Source organism: Lasioglossum baleicum, chromosome 20, assembly GCF_051020765.1.
Source record: "Lasioglossum baleicum chromosome 20, iyLasBale1, whole genome shotgun sequence".
Taxonomy (NCBI): Eukaryota; Metazoa; Arthropoda; class Insecta; order Hymenoptera; family Halictidae; genus Lasioglossum; species Lasioglossum baleicum.
In genome coordinates, this window is record NC_134948.1 from 6,598,909 (window position 1) to 6,615,895 (window position 16,987).

Below are 16,987 nucleotides of genomic sequence, written 5' to 3' on the forward strand. Positions count from 1 at the left end.
TCACCCTCCTCCGTCTGCTTAGCTATCCCCTAAATGGAATATACTAGCCGGTTCCTGAGGTCTGCAACCATAACTCCGGACGAATTTACGAAATAAATTGCAGACGGCAGCTGAGAGACGCACCCGAGATCCCCTTTTCCTTAATATGAATATTAGATGCCCATAAGTGTATAGAACATTTGAGACAGTAGAGTGGTGTCTCGATGTTTTTGCTGTATTTTTCTTTGTTCTCAATTATTTGTTTATGAAACATCTACTAACACAACCGTGACACTTTTCTGCGTAAAACGATACCCAACACGACACCATTTGGTTTCCGCGTGCCCGAGTAATCCACGATTAAATAGAACCTCGCCTATCCGAACGCTCGCGTCCCATCAAGCAGTGCTACCAACTTCGTGAATCGAACAGGTAAATGTGCTCCGAAGTATGTCGTGTGGGTACTCATTTTAATCAGCAGAATGTCCCCAATACGATGATGTCCCTTTCACAAAGAAAGAATCACCTGATCTCTCAGCTACATCATTTAGTTATCCAGCTGTATCTTCGAAGCAGTCTCGCTTGAAGTTTTCCAAAGCCGAGGAGAGTCAATTGTCCGGCTCTCTTCTGAAATCACGGACCCAATTTGTCAAGCCACTCTAGCTGCACAACCGCGTCCAAAACGGTGACTCTAACAAGCGTTTAACTCGGAACGGTTCCCGGATCGTGATGAACGGTTTTGTGCCCGCGAAATCGTCGGATTCCTTATCCTTTTCATCGGACGTAGTTTAAGGCGCCCGGTATAAAACAGCGAACGGTTGTGTCGCGTTTAACGATCGCCCGCTTCCTATGATCGGCTTTATGCACTTTGCACCGGCACACGTATGCGGCGATCGCATAGGTATTGCATCGCATATTCTGTTCCGTCGATCGGCTCCCAATCTGCACCGGCCGATCATCGAAAGATTCGATTTCCTGGCGGCTTTGATCGCGGACGGGTAAAATCGGATTTAAGGACTACTTATCCCCGAAGGACTCCTTGCCAGGACGCAGTCTGTAGGATAAGACGTCCGACGATTCTTGCAGGAGGCATTATGTTCGCCGATATATATACATATATATATATATATATCGTGTCCTCTTGTCGGTAAATTTGTAAGGACGCGTAATCCCCCCGTGCACGGGACGACATCGTTCTACAGATCCGCTGGGTTTTTCGCGAATTTCAGGTAATTTGATCGGGAGCCTTCCGTCTTTGGACGAGATCCTTCACAAAGGGGCTATCCAGCATCTGGCCGTGAAGAAATGCAGAAGACGCTTACGCGAATGCGTTTGAATTTTACCAGCTCGATTTCATTATACGGGCAAGCTCCTTTTGGGCTCGACTTTCACGTTCAACCCTTTAAACCTTTGAAAAAATTGTTTTTTTGTTTAATTTCTTCACTACGACGCATCCGACCAAGAAATCTGACAACAATCGAGTACAATGCTTATATTAATGTTAAACTTCTTCATTTTCTACGACCAGAGCTTGCATCGGAAAAATCGGAAGAAATTCCCTCATGCGGGGCCAGGTACTCGGAATGAGTCAGATTTTTTTCGGAATTTTTAGTCGTGATTATATGGGAAAAATGGGGCCAGCAAAATCGGGTACACATACATAGTACGTCCCTGGCTCCCTGACAGCTTCGTACGCCCCTGCACAACCGAAGTTTCGAGCACTTGAGAACTTTCTCGCTATCCATAGCAGCCCACCAAATATTTTATTATTCATTGTATTCACGTTCTACAGAAAAAGAAATGAAAGACTGGCTCCTCTATTGTTCTATGATTGATACTTCAGCATTTCTCTTGAGTTACGCTTGCCGGCTATATGCGATGCGGTGCATGGAAGCTCGAACATCCATTCGTAACCTTTCCATTGAAAAAAAGCCAGGTCCATTCTTCATCCGACAAGTTACCTTTGTTTTTCGACACAGAAGAGACCTGGACGCTCATTGTCATAATAACTGTCCACCGCAGTATATGCTGCAGGCTGGAAATAGTGGGGGTGGGGTGGACGTCTATTATGATAGGGGGGATTTCCAAATATCTAAATTTCCACAATATTTTTACTATAAAAATGAATTTTCTGTCGTTGAAAAATTAAACTTGAATGAACATAACCCAAAATCTCATTGAAGTACAAGGTCATCAAGATCTCGAGAACATCCGGCCACGGATGTTGAATAATTTAACACGATTCTCCTATCTGCCTCGAAAAAAGGGGTCCCGGTAATCAAATTGGCCCCCAGGGGCCACCGGGTGGAAAGTAAGGAGCACCGGTAAGTAAAGCTACCATAACTGCTTTAACTACCGTGTCACCCTATATCTCCTTTAATTACACAGTTCTGACCCTTCGCCAACGATCCCTTCGCGAAGTTCGCCCTTCTGAACTTGAAGTGGCAGGCTCGTGTTGCCGAGCAGCTTTGCCCCACGGAGCTCTGTGTGCGCGCTCTTACGTTTGCCCTCGCGAAATAATCCTTCGAAGATTAGTTTCGTCCCCCACAGAGTCAAGATCCCTGGAAATTTTGCTTACCGTGCATAATCGCGGGATGTTGGCCCTGGGAGCGCGGAGGTTGCCCCTGGGGGCCAAGAGTTCGCTGTTAATGATGTTCGAGTGCGTGGAGCTTCTCTGTAGGTTCGGCGAAATGTAGGATATGTAGAATGGTATTTATTTTGATCTATTTTTGGGATTGATGCTCACGAGTTTGCGGAGCCAAGGAAGTGCCCCTTGGGGCATTTTTGCTACCAGGAGCTCATTAATAATTTTATATATTTTAACTTATTGTTAGATTATTATTTAATTAAAAATACTTGATTTTAGACTGGATATAATCTTGAACTTATTGTTAGATAATAGTTTTACTGTGATATTAAATTTAGATTGACCATAACCTCTATACGGTAGCCTGATCTATACACACGTAATCCTAACCTCAATCTCAGCCTCTATGTGTAATCCTAGCTTCTATATCTAATCCCGGACCCTACACTTAATCCTGGCTCCCCTATAATCCTAACCTCAACATAAACGCGACCATAACACAATTCTGTGGTTAATATGTACTCTTAAACTAGAACAATTCCAGACTGAATAAAATCCTATATTCACCACGATACCCTAAATTTATCATATCTTGTTATTTTAAATAAATAAATGGTAAACTGTTCAACTACGAGACGTTAAGGGGGGGAAGAGTAAATAATACTCGAGGAATAACGACGTAAAAGTGTTTCGCCTCTGTAAGAACGCTCTACATGAAGAAGCACGAGTTCCCTCTCCACAACAATGTCTGCACTCCCATAAGAGCATTCTGAGCTCTAAAGGAAGGCTCGAAGCATAGTCCATAAAAACCCGTACAAATTGAAAACATCAGAAGAGAACAAGATTCGAAAGTGTGTTCAAAGGCTAAACGAGTTCGTGGAGGACAAAACGAAACAGAAATCGATTGCGCTAAACGCCATGTGCTCCTGTGGGACGTTACGGGGGGAAAGTTGCAGAAAGTCGGAGAGGCGCGCGGCTAGAACGATTCCTGGCGGCAAAAAGTGAAACAAAAAGCGATAAAACTGTTAAGCCGGTTGATTTTGTCCCGCGCGACGGTACGGGGGGGAGGGGGGCAAGGTGGCACGACGGTGTAGGAGGAAGAGAGTGGTATGTCCAAGCATCCATGAAATGGAAAACTAAGCCCGAGGTTGGCGAATCAGTGAAAATGAAGACGCGGTCAGAGCCGCGAGAGATATGGTCGCGCTCTCGGGTCTGAAAGGAAGAAGGAAAGGGTGAATATCCCGAATGCAGAGTGGGTTGGCGAGCCAGCTCGGCGTAGTCGCGCACCTAATTGCCAGTGCGCGCCTCGAGACACCGTAGATCGCACGAGCGATTTCCAATTAGCGATGTGACTGATATACCCGGGTTCAAGGAAACGGGAAAGGGGTCGCGCCTGTTCCCCTCTAGCACCTTCCTCTTCCTCTCTACTCCCTCCCTCTCTCTCTCTCTCTCTCTCTCTCTCGTTTCCAGCAGAGGCTCGTGTCTCCCGCGAGCGCAGGTGGCGCGACGTCTGTCAAGAACAAGAGCGACTGAGAAATATCCGCTCGGGGGATAGATACTGATTAATTGCGGCGACTACCTATATGTCCGACCTTCATTATTAACCGACGGGGGCGTTGAAGAGCGACGCTAATTTCCCGAGCACCACGGGAATGAGCACGATAAGCTTCCAGGATGAAAAATTTAGAAGCCGATGGTGCACGAATACGGTAAAGGGTTTTGGGTGAAAGACGTCCTTTCAGGTCGAAAAATTAGGAAGTGGATAGTGTGAATGTGCCGAAACCCCCCGTGTTAGCGTGCAGAGTGCTCTTATGGGGGCGAAGAGTATTTTTGTGTGGAGAATAGGTTTTTTTCTGCCGCGAAACTCTTCCTCTCAGTACTTTCTTGCAATTTCTACACCTTCTCCCCTTAGCGTTTCGCGAGGTCAAATGACGTAGCTTTAGATCTCTTTGGAGTCCCATTTAGGGTACAGTGCGCTGTTACGGGGTTAGAGAGTAGATTTGTCTAGCAGAAACCTAAATTTGTCTATGTTGGAGAATATTTGTCCAATCAACGAAACGATCGTCATCGACGATAGTAAATTGACAGGGATTTCTGACAGTGTCCCAGGGTCGTGCGATGAATTAACGATAATTAATATCGCGGGTGACGGGACGGGGACGCGTGGCGACTGCCAGATATTGACAGGCCGGGATAATGAGGAACTATAGACGCCAGAAGTCGGCCGTAATTGCGCGAAAGCGTGTTTCTCCTTTTCTTTCCCGGCGAATTGGCGAAGTTAATTCCTCGTTATTTCGCTACCTCTGGCGACGATTAACGAGGACGCCCGGTTATCCCTTCGCGCACGAGAATCGCTCCGGGCCGATGATTAGTTCGAGAATATCTCCTGGACCCGCTGATGGATTAATTTCGAAACGTATATCTGACTGGTCTGCAGATAAAAGTTCCCCTTTGTCGCGTCCCTTGACGAGCTTCTCGAAAAATCTGTTAATCACTGTCCCCTCTTCCGAAGAAGACACACCAAGTCATAATAGCTGTCCGCTCGCTCGCTATGCTGCAAGCCTGAAATAATAGGAGCGGGGTGGACATCTATTATGACTCGAGCGTTCTTCGAGTTCAAAGAGCTGTAACTTTTGTGAAAATTAACTTTTCCCGGATAGGTTTGGCCTAGGACATGATACTGATCTTTTAAGAAAGAATAATTTTATATATACAGTCACTGACAATTTAAAGTGGACACCCTTAAAAGTCGCATAACTTTTTAGAAATTGGACCAAAGGACTTGAATCTTTTTAAGATGTTAGACCGGCCAGTTCGCTAGAGAATAAGTAAACAAAAATTTAATACGATTGCAATTGATAGGAATTATACAAAATTTTTTAAAAATGATGTTTTGTCAACTTTTTTATCTGGGCCTGTAACGATAATTTAAAAAAAATGCGTTTTATAGATTTCGGTAACTTATATGCATACTGAAAATTTCATCGAAATCGGTCGACATTGCAATGAGCTACATACATACGTTTAAAGAAGTTACCGAAATCTATAAAACGCATTTTTTAAATTATCGTTACAGGCCCAGGTAAAAAAGTTGACAAAACATCATTTTCAAAAATTTTGTATAATTCCTACCAATTGCAATCGTATTAAATTTTTGTTTACTTATTCTCTAGCGAACTAGCCGGTCTAACATCTTACAAAAATTCAAGTCCTTTGGTCCAATTTCTAAAAAGTTATGCGATTTTTAAGGGTGTCCACTTTAAATTGTCAGTGACTGTATATAAAAAAAAATTGGGGAATTTTGCTGAATTCATCAAAGGAAGATATTTAACAAATTTATGGTTTTTTTGCAGGATGGTCCGCATGATCGGCGACGAGTTCCTGACAGAGGAGAGGGACCGGAAGTACTATGCCGATCACTACACTTGTTGCCCGCCGCCCCTCTTCATCATCCTCATCACCCTCGTGGAGGTCAGTGGAAAAAAACTATGTTCGCCTTTTGCAACGCGGTCGTAAAGGCCCGCATATAATTCGTAATTTACGAGCTTTGATCCCGCGCCGCACGATCAATTTTTCATGGATCCGCACGTACACACATGCGAGGAGCACGCGTGTTCTCGGCCAGGGCCGCGAAAATGGGGGCGACCCGGGGGGGACCCGGGTTATTTATTAAAAATCCCTTTGACACGACCCGGTTCGAATACCGGCCCGTGTTGCTCCTCTACCTTGTTGTGGCCACGCGTTCCCCTTTTTTTGGCGAACGTTTTCAAACGTTTTTCACCGAATGCGTAAAATCGTAGAGCAATCTATTCGATTTTTTCATACGAATTTTTCGTGGACATTATTTTCGTGTTTTAGACATTTCAGAACGGTAGAAGTGAATGAATATTTCGTTTATCTAGCCGGACGAAATCGATAATTTATTTCCACTAAAGAATTAAAGGCACACCAGTACTTCGATTTTTATTGAATAACATTGAGAGAATTCTACCTTTTTAAAGAAACATTGTCTTATCAGTCTCCAAGTAGACTGAAAATCGTATAAAATGCACCGGGTCCAGGAATCTTGAACTGTTTATAGAGTGCACAGAATGTTTTCTCGTTTGGCGTGTTTTCGTTCGCATTCCCGATGCAGTATAAACGGAGAACGTCGTTTCTGTATCGCCTGTGTTGTTAGGAAAAACGTTCCTCTATTATGGACGACTAAAACAACATCTGCGAATGTGATTGCAGTCGCAATGTTTGCAAAAATCAATTTTACACTCGCGCCATTTTTAATATTCGCGTTTGAACTGGAGGAGTTATTAATTGCTAAAAAATATATGTAACAATCAAGTCCTTCTGGTCTCACGTATTCAGCAGAATTTTTAAGAAAATACTAAATTAAAGATACACCATTTTATACATATGTCGTTGAACATCCCTTATTTCTTAACCCCATTCAAAGGTAGACATCGTAGTCATAATAGCTGTCCATACGATTTCTATTCTACCGCTTGTAATATGTATACGGATAGGGTGGACATCTATTATGACTATGATCGTCCATCGAGTTCAAAGACCTGTAACTTTCTTAAAAATTAATTTTTCCTGTAAAATCAGCGCATAAGAGTAGAATAAGATGTACACAGAGTTGGGCAAAAAATTCGATTCAAATATGTACATATTGTTTTTTCAAAGAATTTTTTGTATGTCTAAAAAATTCCTTATTTTTTGGGGACCAGTTAGAACCATTCTGCACCTTTCTCTAAACGTAACGACACGTTCGTCGCAAAGACGGACGCCTAATTTCGCACGTCCACAGCCCAAAATTGCAAAGTCGTCCACTTTGCAGTCCTTTTGAAGGCGAGAGCTATCCAGCTTTTTGTTTTCCACCCCCTCGTTGTCGCCCGTTTAACCGCGTTATTAAATTTCCGCGTGTGAATTTGTTTTCACTCGGTCGCGCGCACTGGAATCCGTTGTGTAAAGTGTGCCCGTTAATTCTCGTTTACATTGTGCGGGCCCTGGGCTCTAGAAAGTCCCGCAAACGGGCGACTTTATGGGGAAAAGTGTAAAATACCGCGGAACTTTCTGTAAAATTGGAGTAACACGCATTACGGTACACAGCATGGTATCCGACTTCATCTTAAATTATCCCGCCTACTACCACCACCGTATGGAATTGTTGCGATTTACCTGGCCAACAAACCCCCATAATTATACGTTCCATTCAATTCCATCCTTCCTCCTCTTTTTTTTGTTCTTTATTTGAGTCACTATTTATTTTTTCTTCAATCATTATATTCTAAACCAATTTGATAGTATACTTTGAAAGTTTTCTTTCTTGTTCGCTCTTACCCATCACTACCTCGCTCGTCTCATTTAAAAACTGAAAACCTCTTTCACTCGTCAGTCTAAAATATTGTGCTTCACCATATCACAACTCTTTTTTTCTTGTTCATTCGTACCCATCATTACCTCGTTCTTAAAAATTAAAAATTTCTCTCGTACGCGAAACTAAAACATTATACGTTCCTTTAACATTGAAACATTAATTTCCAGTAGTGCACAATCATTATGAAAATCTACAATACTGTAGAATTTTTTTTTCTGTTCATCTATGTAGGAAATGCAAAGGTAGCGCGATTACGGAATAACATTTGCGTGATTAACAAATATAAAGGAGCGAATGATTAATTCAGATTGTGCTTGCGGTACGCGTTCCGTAGTAAAAGGTTACATCAACGTGATTAAAAACGGAAAAGCAAGTACTGGTTAATCGGGCCTGTCTTTCGTCTTAATACTCGCAGCGCGTCGTCAAAGAGGTTAACGATGATGGCGGCGTGCTGGCCACAATGTACCGCTTGTCAACCGACTTTCCTCATTATTTTCCCGACTTTCGTGAAAGCCGCCGCCTAATGTAATTATCCTTTGCGACCAGAGTGGCCTGTTCCACGGAAAAGCCCACGTGTGTCGGCAGTGTGTCCCTTTGATCTCGGCCGCGTAGGTGTCGGCCATGATTAATCAATTTTTAACGAATCCAATTCGACCCCCGAAGAATTTTCATCGTTAAAAAATTCTTCCCGCCCGACTCTGTCATTCTATCACCGTCGTTTTCCACTGAAAATAATTCATTAATTTCTATCGACCCCTTGCCGTATTTTAACAAAGTCTAACAAACATGAATGTTCTGCGTTTCATTCTAGATGAAATAAAATTTGATTCGTTTGTAATTATTAAATTTTCTATAAAATTAATTTTTTTTATATAACAAATTTTCTTTTCCCTTCTACGACATTTTTGGAGATGAAGACGTTTTTTAATCACTGTAATACGTACAAGCGATTTCTTTGCATTTCTAAATTAATTGAAAAATCGAAAACCGAAAGGGCTCAAAATTTTTTGATCAATCTATAACAACAATATATTGAAGAACAAAAATTCGGTAAATTTTCTTTCAACATTTCAGTAAATGATTGCGATCATTTCTCGAATATATCTTCACTTTTCCACATTTCTCTGGATTTAAATGTTCAATGATTTTGGTAATTCCTTCGGGGTTGCAGAATTTCCCGGGAAATTCGCACGTGCAGATTTCGATATGGAAGCCGGAGTTAAGATCAAAGAATTTAACGAGCACGCTCGCGCAGTTTTTCCGCGCGTAGAGAAGCGAGGAATGTGTCGCGCGAGGGGAATCGTTTCCTGCGTAGGCCGCGGAACACCTGTAAAATCCGCGCGGATTCGCCTAAGTTGGCCGTGATATTTCAATTACCGGCTGTTAGGGTACTCGTCTGGATCGGTGGCCGCACGTGTCGCTTCCGGGATTACAGTCTACAACCGCGGGATGTACCTGGAGATTTAATTAACGAGCCAGCTCGATCGGAAAGCGTCGCGTGTACACGTGTAACTGCGCCGCACCTGAGACCAGCAGCCGTGTTTCGACGCCTATTTAAGAAATTCTGCCAGCCCCGAAGCTCTCGGGACGCTTAGGCTAAAACCTGTTCCACGGAGACTCGATTTAAAAAAACAGTATAGTGCGCCATTTTATGCTAAACGTGTCTGCAAGCCGCTGTTTTAAACCGACTTCGATTTTTGCGGGGAAGTTGGAGAATTTCTTGTACCGCCCCTGGAGGACGATGTATTTTCAGTGGAATTTTTTTTTATAAAAATTGTTAAGATCCTATACATCAGGGGTGACCAAATTCTTCTCCACCAGAAGTTTTCGTTCCGTGAAAAATGATTTTAAAAAAAGATCGAATGGTGCGGCCAATATCGAATTTTGTGCGAGTGTTTAGAGCAGTTTTAATGATCTGTAAAAAAGATTTTCAACTCGATTCAATCATGTATACGGGTACCAATAATTTCTTTGTTGCTACGGTCCACATCATTTTTACCTTCCGATCAAAAATTATGCAAAGACTAACAAACTAAAATTATTCTGTGATTAATAGAAGCTGGATTCCTTTTCATGCTCGCAAATTTTCAACATCGACGTGTGCGGTACGGCATTTTTCGGGTCCGTGAATTAATAAACGATAATGGCGGGTCGAATGGCCGGTTATTATTTCCTCGTTAGAAGTGAAACGTAACGCGACCGGTTCCTTGTCATTTGTTGCGGGACCCGGTAATAAGTATTAATTATTCACGCACGTTCGATGATACCTTGGGGAAAATTACAACGTACGTGGCCGGCTCGTTATGGCGTTGATAAATCTCCAGTATAACACGCGTTTTCCAAAGAATTAATTCGCCCGGCGAACGACGTATTCGCCATTTTCCGATAATAGCACGCGCGCAAAATTTTTCCGCTTTTCAATCCCGGCTGTCGCGTTCCTTTCGAAATAAATTAAAGAGGGCCGCTCGTGAAATTTTCATTCGCCAGCAGAAAATATTCCCCGTCGCTCCGACGGTTTGTTTAACCGGTTTAAATATTTGCAATTTTCCGAGTCGCGCATATACCGACTCCCGCTTGTTTGCTTACAATTAAACACACGGATTTGTAACTTGTCCCCCTTTTCTGCCTCGCCGCTCGAAAAACCGGCTCCACTTCGAATCGCCGTTGCTGCAATTTAAAAAACAAATTCAGTCGGACAGTACACGCGTGTGTACTTAAACATCACTTATTTGTTGTTCTGATCATTTTTCTCCCTTCGTTTCCTCCCCCCCTGTATGGTGTAGCATCAATCCTATTATTGCAGATACACCCCCGATAATAATAAGTTAATTAAATCGAATTAAAGTGTCGAGTTTGAAATATTTTTGGTGAACCTGGTAGATGAACTCTTCAGGAACATCTCTGTGAAGTTTCAAATTGTTGGGTCGGCAAGAAAGTGATTTCGGTATTTTAATGTGAAATGTAACCCAATTCGTTTTATTCAAGCAATGAACCTTTTGTTCGATGATCTTTTGGGAAAAAAGAATAAATAAGAAAATATCTTATTGATTCGAGCTCATCGTTTGAACAAAGTAATTCGGTTTTATTTCACCTTAAAACACCGAAATTGCTTTTTTGTCAACCCAATACAATATTTTTCAAATTATTGTTAAAATAGCGAATAAAATATTTGCCGTTCCTGCGAATTTGTTTCGACCTTCTGGCGCCCTTCGGGGGTTGTTGAAAAGTTGACTGAAAAGGTAAAAACAGGATTTTTTACTGGATCTTGTAGATGAACCCTGCAGCATCTCTGTAAAATTTCCAGAACGTACGATATTTTCCAAATTATTGTTAAAAGTTCGAGCGACGTTTATACCACAATCAAACCTATTTTCATGTTGTTAAAACGACGTGTACACGACAACATAGTGCATTCTTTCGCAAAGAGTCAAACGCGAGAAGTGCAGTGCCCCGGAATTGATTTCCCGTCAGAGCAATCGATCGCCAATAAAACCACATGCTTGCCTACAAGGAAATCGTGCAATTTCGAAAATCGTCCGGCACGACATGACAGTCTCTCCTCGACCGTGGTCTGTTTCGGACGTTCCCCTGGCATCGTTCGAAGTAACAGAAACGTCGATGCGAGAAAACCACCTTGTATACCGTCGGCAAATATTCTTCAATAAAATTATATTTCCCGGTTTTCCCTCTGTGTTGTCACAACCCGCAATGCTCTCTCGCTTCTGTTATTTCTCGTTTCGTTCCCCGGTGCTCGGTTATTTCGTTTTGCCTCTTCCGCCCCTCTGCCCTCCCCCCTCCTCCTCGTTTTCATATTTCTGTGTCCTTGTATTGCTCCCCCATATCACTTATTTTTCATTCTAATAATTCTTCTCTAGTACTCCCTTCGTTCCCTCTTGTTCCGAGGTGCAGCGTCAACCCTTCTCCGTCCCCTACTCGCATTTATTATTGAGAGTACACCTCTGGGCAGTACTAAATTAATTAATTAATATTGTGCGAATATTGTTAGAGTCACCGGGGTATACGATCTTGAATTAATCTGGTAAATTTGGAGGGGAGGGATCGAAATATTTTTTACTGGATCTTGTAGATTAACTCTTCAGGAACATTTCTGTAAAATTTCAAGTTGAAATTTACTATAGTTTTCATGTTATCGTCAAAATATGGAGCAAGGTTCCCAGTGAAGAATATTCGCTGTTTTCGAGAATGGTCTGACCTTGTGGTGCTCTTTGGGGTTTGTTGATTGAGAAGGTAAAAAAGTGCCACATTTATCTATCGGATCTTGTAGATTGACTCTTCAGGATCACCCCTGTAAAGTTTCACGATGAAATTCACTATAGTTTCCTTGTTATCGTCAAAAGATCGAGCAAGGTTTTCAATGAAGAATATTTGGCGTTTTCGAGAATTGCTCTGACCTTGTGGAGCTTTTCAGGGTTCATTGACTGAGAAGATAAAGGGATGCAATATTTATTTATTGGATCTTGTAGATTGACTCTTCAGGAACATCTCTGTAAAATTTCAAGTTGAAATTTACTATAGTTTTCATGTTATCGTCAAAATATGGAGCAAGGTTCCCAGTGAAGAATATTCGCTGTTTTCGAGAATGGTCTGACCTTGTGGTGCTCTTTGGGGTTTGTTGATTGAGAAGGTAAAAAAGTGCCACATTTATCTATCGGATCTTGTAGATTGACTCTTCAGGATCACCCCTGTAAAGTTTCACGATGAAATTCACTATAGTTTCCTTGTTATCGTCAAAAGATCGAGCAAGGTTTTCAATGAAGAATATTTGGCGTTTTCGAGAATTGCTCTGACCTTGTGGAGCTTTTCAGGGTTCATTGACTGAGAAGATAAAGGGATGCAATATTTATTTATTGGATCTTGTAGATTGACTCTTCAGGAACATCTCTGTAAAATTTCAAGTTGAAATTATCTATAGTTTTCATGTTATCGTCAAAATATGGAGCAAGGTTCTCAGTGAAGAATATTCTCTGTTTTCGAGAATGGTCTGACCTTGTGGGGCTCTTTGGGGTTTGTTGATTGAGAAGGTAAAAAAGTGCCACATTTATCTATCGGATCTTGTAGATTGACTCTTCAGGATCACCCCTGTAAAGTTTCACGATGAAATTCACTATAGTTTCCTTGTTATCGTCAAAAGATCGAGCAAGGTTTTCAATGAAGAATATTTGGCGTTTTCGAGAATTGCTCTGACCTTGTGGAGCTTTTCAGGGTTCATCGACTGAGAAGATAAAGGGATGCAATATTTATTTATTGGATCTTGTAGATTGACTCTTCAGGAACATCTCTGTAAAATTTCAAGTTGAAATTATCTATAGTTTTCATGTTATTGTCAAAATACGGAGCAAGGTTCTCAGTGAAGAATATTCGCTGTTTTAGAGAATGGTTTGACCTTGTGGTGCTCTTTGGGGTTTATTGATTAAGAAGGTTCTTGTAGATGGATCTAGAAGATTGACTCTTCAGGAACGTCCCTGTAAAATTTCAAGTTGGAATTTGCTATAGTTTTCATGTTATTATCAGAAAAGATCGAGCAAGGTTCCCAGTGAAGAATATTCGCTGTTTCCAAGAATTGCTCTGATCTTGTGGACCTCTTCAGGGTCCGCAGTTTCGTTAACGAACGTTTCAGACAAGTTAGGCGAATTTCCTAGTATGCTGAAGATTGCTGTACGAAGATGGGAAGAAAATAGTCCTGGGGCCCCGCAGTTCGATTTTTGTGGCAAAACGCAACTGATATCGTTCCGCGAGGACGAAACACGAAACTGAGGATCGCGCATACAGCAGAATCTCGCCAGCAGACGGACAAAGACGCGATGGCGGAAAATAAGAGAGCTCCAAGGACAAAAAGCCATCGGGTTCTGCACACGGTAGTTGCGAGAGTACGGAGAAAGAGGGAGTGAGAGAGATTGGCGCTGGACACACGCTGATACATCACGCGGCTCGAGATAAAAGTTTGCTGCTCATTGCCACGAAATATGGTAGCGGACGCTTACTTATGGATGCTAGTTATCGCAGTAAACAATGTTCCCAGTGTTCCTAAAACGCTTTGGTAAACTTATAGCCTGCTCCGATGGAGATACCACCGGCAAAAATGGCGCCGGGGATTTATACAGTCGCGAAATGGGCAATCACCCCTGCTGTGGCGTTGTGATAGCAATTCTTTCGTTTATGCTTGTCGTTTGACTGATTGCAAAATCTGCATTAATATTTGAACTGTGAATAAAGCGTTCTAATTTTTCAAATTTATAATCATCTCGTTAAATTATTTTATGCTAATAGAATTATTTATTATTATTATTATTATTGTTGTTGTTGTTACGGACGTTATATGTTTTAATATTTGTTGCGCGAACTAATATTGCACCATAGGGATGCGTCGTTCACACAGGAAATGAGAAATCATCCCTGTCACGCATCCGTGACAGCAGACGGTAATGAGAATTTTTACCACACATCATCATTGTGGAAAATAATTCTCTTGTTGCCATTCTCATGCAACCTAATAATAATAAGTAGCTCTGTGTTATTTATGAAGTGGTAGAGGATGAAATTACTATTGTGTCACGCTTTCGCGATGGCGGTCCCCACCGGCAAGTCTCATTTTAGTAATTGCTCTAATTACTGGTATTGTTCCTTTTTCTTTATACATTTTCGTATCTATTCATTTTCATTGAGAAATTAACTCCTTCTTCAAAACCTAATGAAAAAATACATAACTTGTGTAAGTTTGATTAATTTTCCTTCACACAAAATCACACATGTATCTCAAATATCGATGAACATGTGTGCAAAATCCCACTGCAAAAACATTGATCATTGTATGGCCATTTATGATCATTTATTGCCATTCAGAATCATTTTATGACCATTCATTACCATTCAGGATCATTTTATGACCATTCATTATCATTCATGATCGTTTTGTGACCATTCATTATCGTTCATGATCATTCTATGACCATTCATTACCGTTCATGATCATTCGATGACCATACAATATCATTCATGATCATTATATGACCATTCATTACCGTTTATGATCATTCTATGACCATTCAGTATCATTCATTGCCATTCAGGATCATTGCATGACCATTCATTACCATTCAGGATCATTTTATGACCAATCATTAGCATTCATGATCATTTTATGAGCGTTCATTACCATTCATGATCATTTTATAGATTTTCTTAAACAATCTCCAAAAATTCAAACGGTCTCGTAAAGCACCTAACTCTTTCTTGAAAACGTACTGTACAAAAAAATACGTAACTCCTGTAATTTCGGTAATTCTTACTTGAAAAAAATCACACAAACACTTCAAATACCGATGAATATGTTTGCAAAATTTCACTGCAAATGGTTCGACAGATTTCCCGGAGAAAATTCCAAAAGTTCGTGTAAGAAGTGTTTCTAAAAACAGAATACACCCTTAGCAGCCTCCTCGAAATCTCAATCTGAAGAATACGCTCTATCAAACCAGAAGCAATCTCGCCGAATCCAATCATCATTCCTCTCCAAGTCTGTGAAATCACCAAATCCACCATCGAGTTGTTAACGCTGATGCGATCGGTTCGAATATTCGTGACTTACTATACCGAAGCCGCGGTCTCGAAATCGCGGTGTTCCCTCCGTTGCGTGCTCTCACGCAGGGCTCGAGCATTACCCGAACGGAAATGCACGGAAAATTACATTTTCGTTTACAACGTCGGCGTAATGCTCTGACGGAGCTTCGTTCGCTTGTAAAAAAAAAACGGGGGCTAGAACGAAAGAGAGAGAGAAAGAACAGTGAAGGAAAAGGGGAAACAGAGGCAGGAAATTAGATGCATATCTGCAATATCATTCCCTTCCACGGAGAGCAGGACTTTTATATTTTCTCCCAAGATTCGACATCTGCGTTATGCAACCCGTGAAACTTTTTACGCTCGCGATTTGCAATCTTACGTAAAGCCCGCCTCGACGTCTGGGAAATATGATTCCGAGAAGGCGATTGTTCGTTAATTTTCTCCCTCGGCCTGGCTCTTGAACGGCGGCGTCGCGCTCGCGTGCCCTTATGGGGGGAACTGCCTCTTTCCGTGAAAATGATTTTTTTCTGAAAAATTGAACGATGCGATTTATCTGCAATTTTGTATGGATGTTCGACGCGCTTTTAGCGATCTGTATACATTTCTTCAACTCGATACGATCATGCCACAAATTAGGATACAATAAACAATTTTTTTATGTTCTTCAGTGCGCAGGGGGGGATCTTTCAGTATAAAATAAGATTATTTATTAGTTATTCGAATCGAAATATTGTGAATTTAAGAAGAAATATTATACGTACTTTAGCCACTAAAATATTATTTGTACAATGGGCGTAGACCGTTGTTTCTACGTTTCTACGTTTAAAGCAGACGGGGGTATCGACGTGTCCTGTGGAGTCCTGGAGGAGATCGTCTTCTGCATAGAGGACCTTTCAAAATTCAATTCGAGGCCACCCGCTGCTCTCTGCCTTCGGGAATTAAATTTCCATCTGCAGCTCGATCGCAGGCAGCCCTTTCATGGAATATTTTTCGTGGATTTGTATCGGAGCTCTGGGAACCCCTTCTTCCTGTAAACATCCGCGAGTTTTTCGCACATTTTTTCAACATTTTTGAGCGTCGCGATACTTGGTGTTTTATTATTGACAGCGCCGAATTCGATTTTCCTGAAAATATCTTCTGCGTTCTTTTGTGGAAAATGATCAGACACAAATTACTCTAAATATCAGGTCCATTAAGTATTGAACTTGACAAATTAAACACAAATTTCAAACACAATTGTCACGTTTCATACTTAACGATCTGATATTTAGAGTAATTTGTGTTTCAGAAATTATTTCTGCAAAAATTGTATAGAATTGTTTGTGAATTTGTATGGTATTTTTTGTTGGAATCTTTCATTTTCAGAGTACTTTTGTCTTAGATTTTAAATAATTTTTGCAAACCGTTCGAATCGGACAATAACGCTGATATAGAAATTGTTAAACTGTTTCCGGAAGCACGTAATTCGCTTT

At 41.3% G+C, this 16,987-nt stretch overlaps 1 protein-coding gene across 3 annotated transcripts in view; it reads left to right on the forward strand.

The window, feature by feature from the left end:
- Stet (stem cell tumor) overlaps positions 1-16,987 on the forward strand; it is a 578,556-nt gene that overhangs the window by 453,955 nt on the left and 107,614 nt on the right. For all 3 annotated transcript variants that reach the window (XM_076444038.1, XM_076444039.1, XM_076444037.1), the window contains one exon: positions 5,920-6,037. In XM_076444038.1, the coding sequence (XP_076300153.1) occupies positions 5,920-6,037 (118 nt within the window). The remainder of the gene's footprint in view (positions 1-5,919; positions 6,038-16,987) is intronic.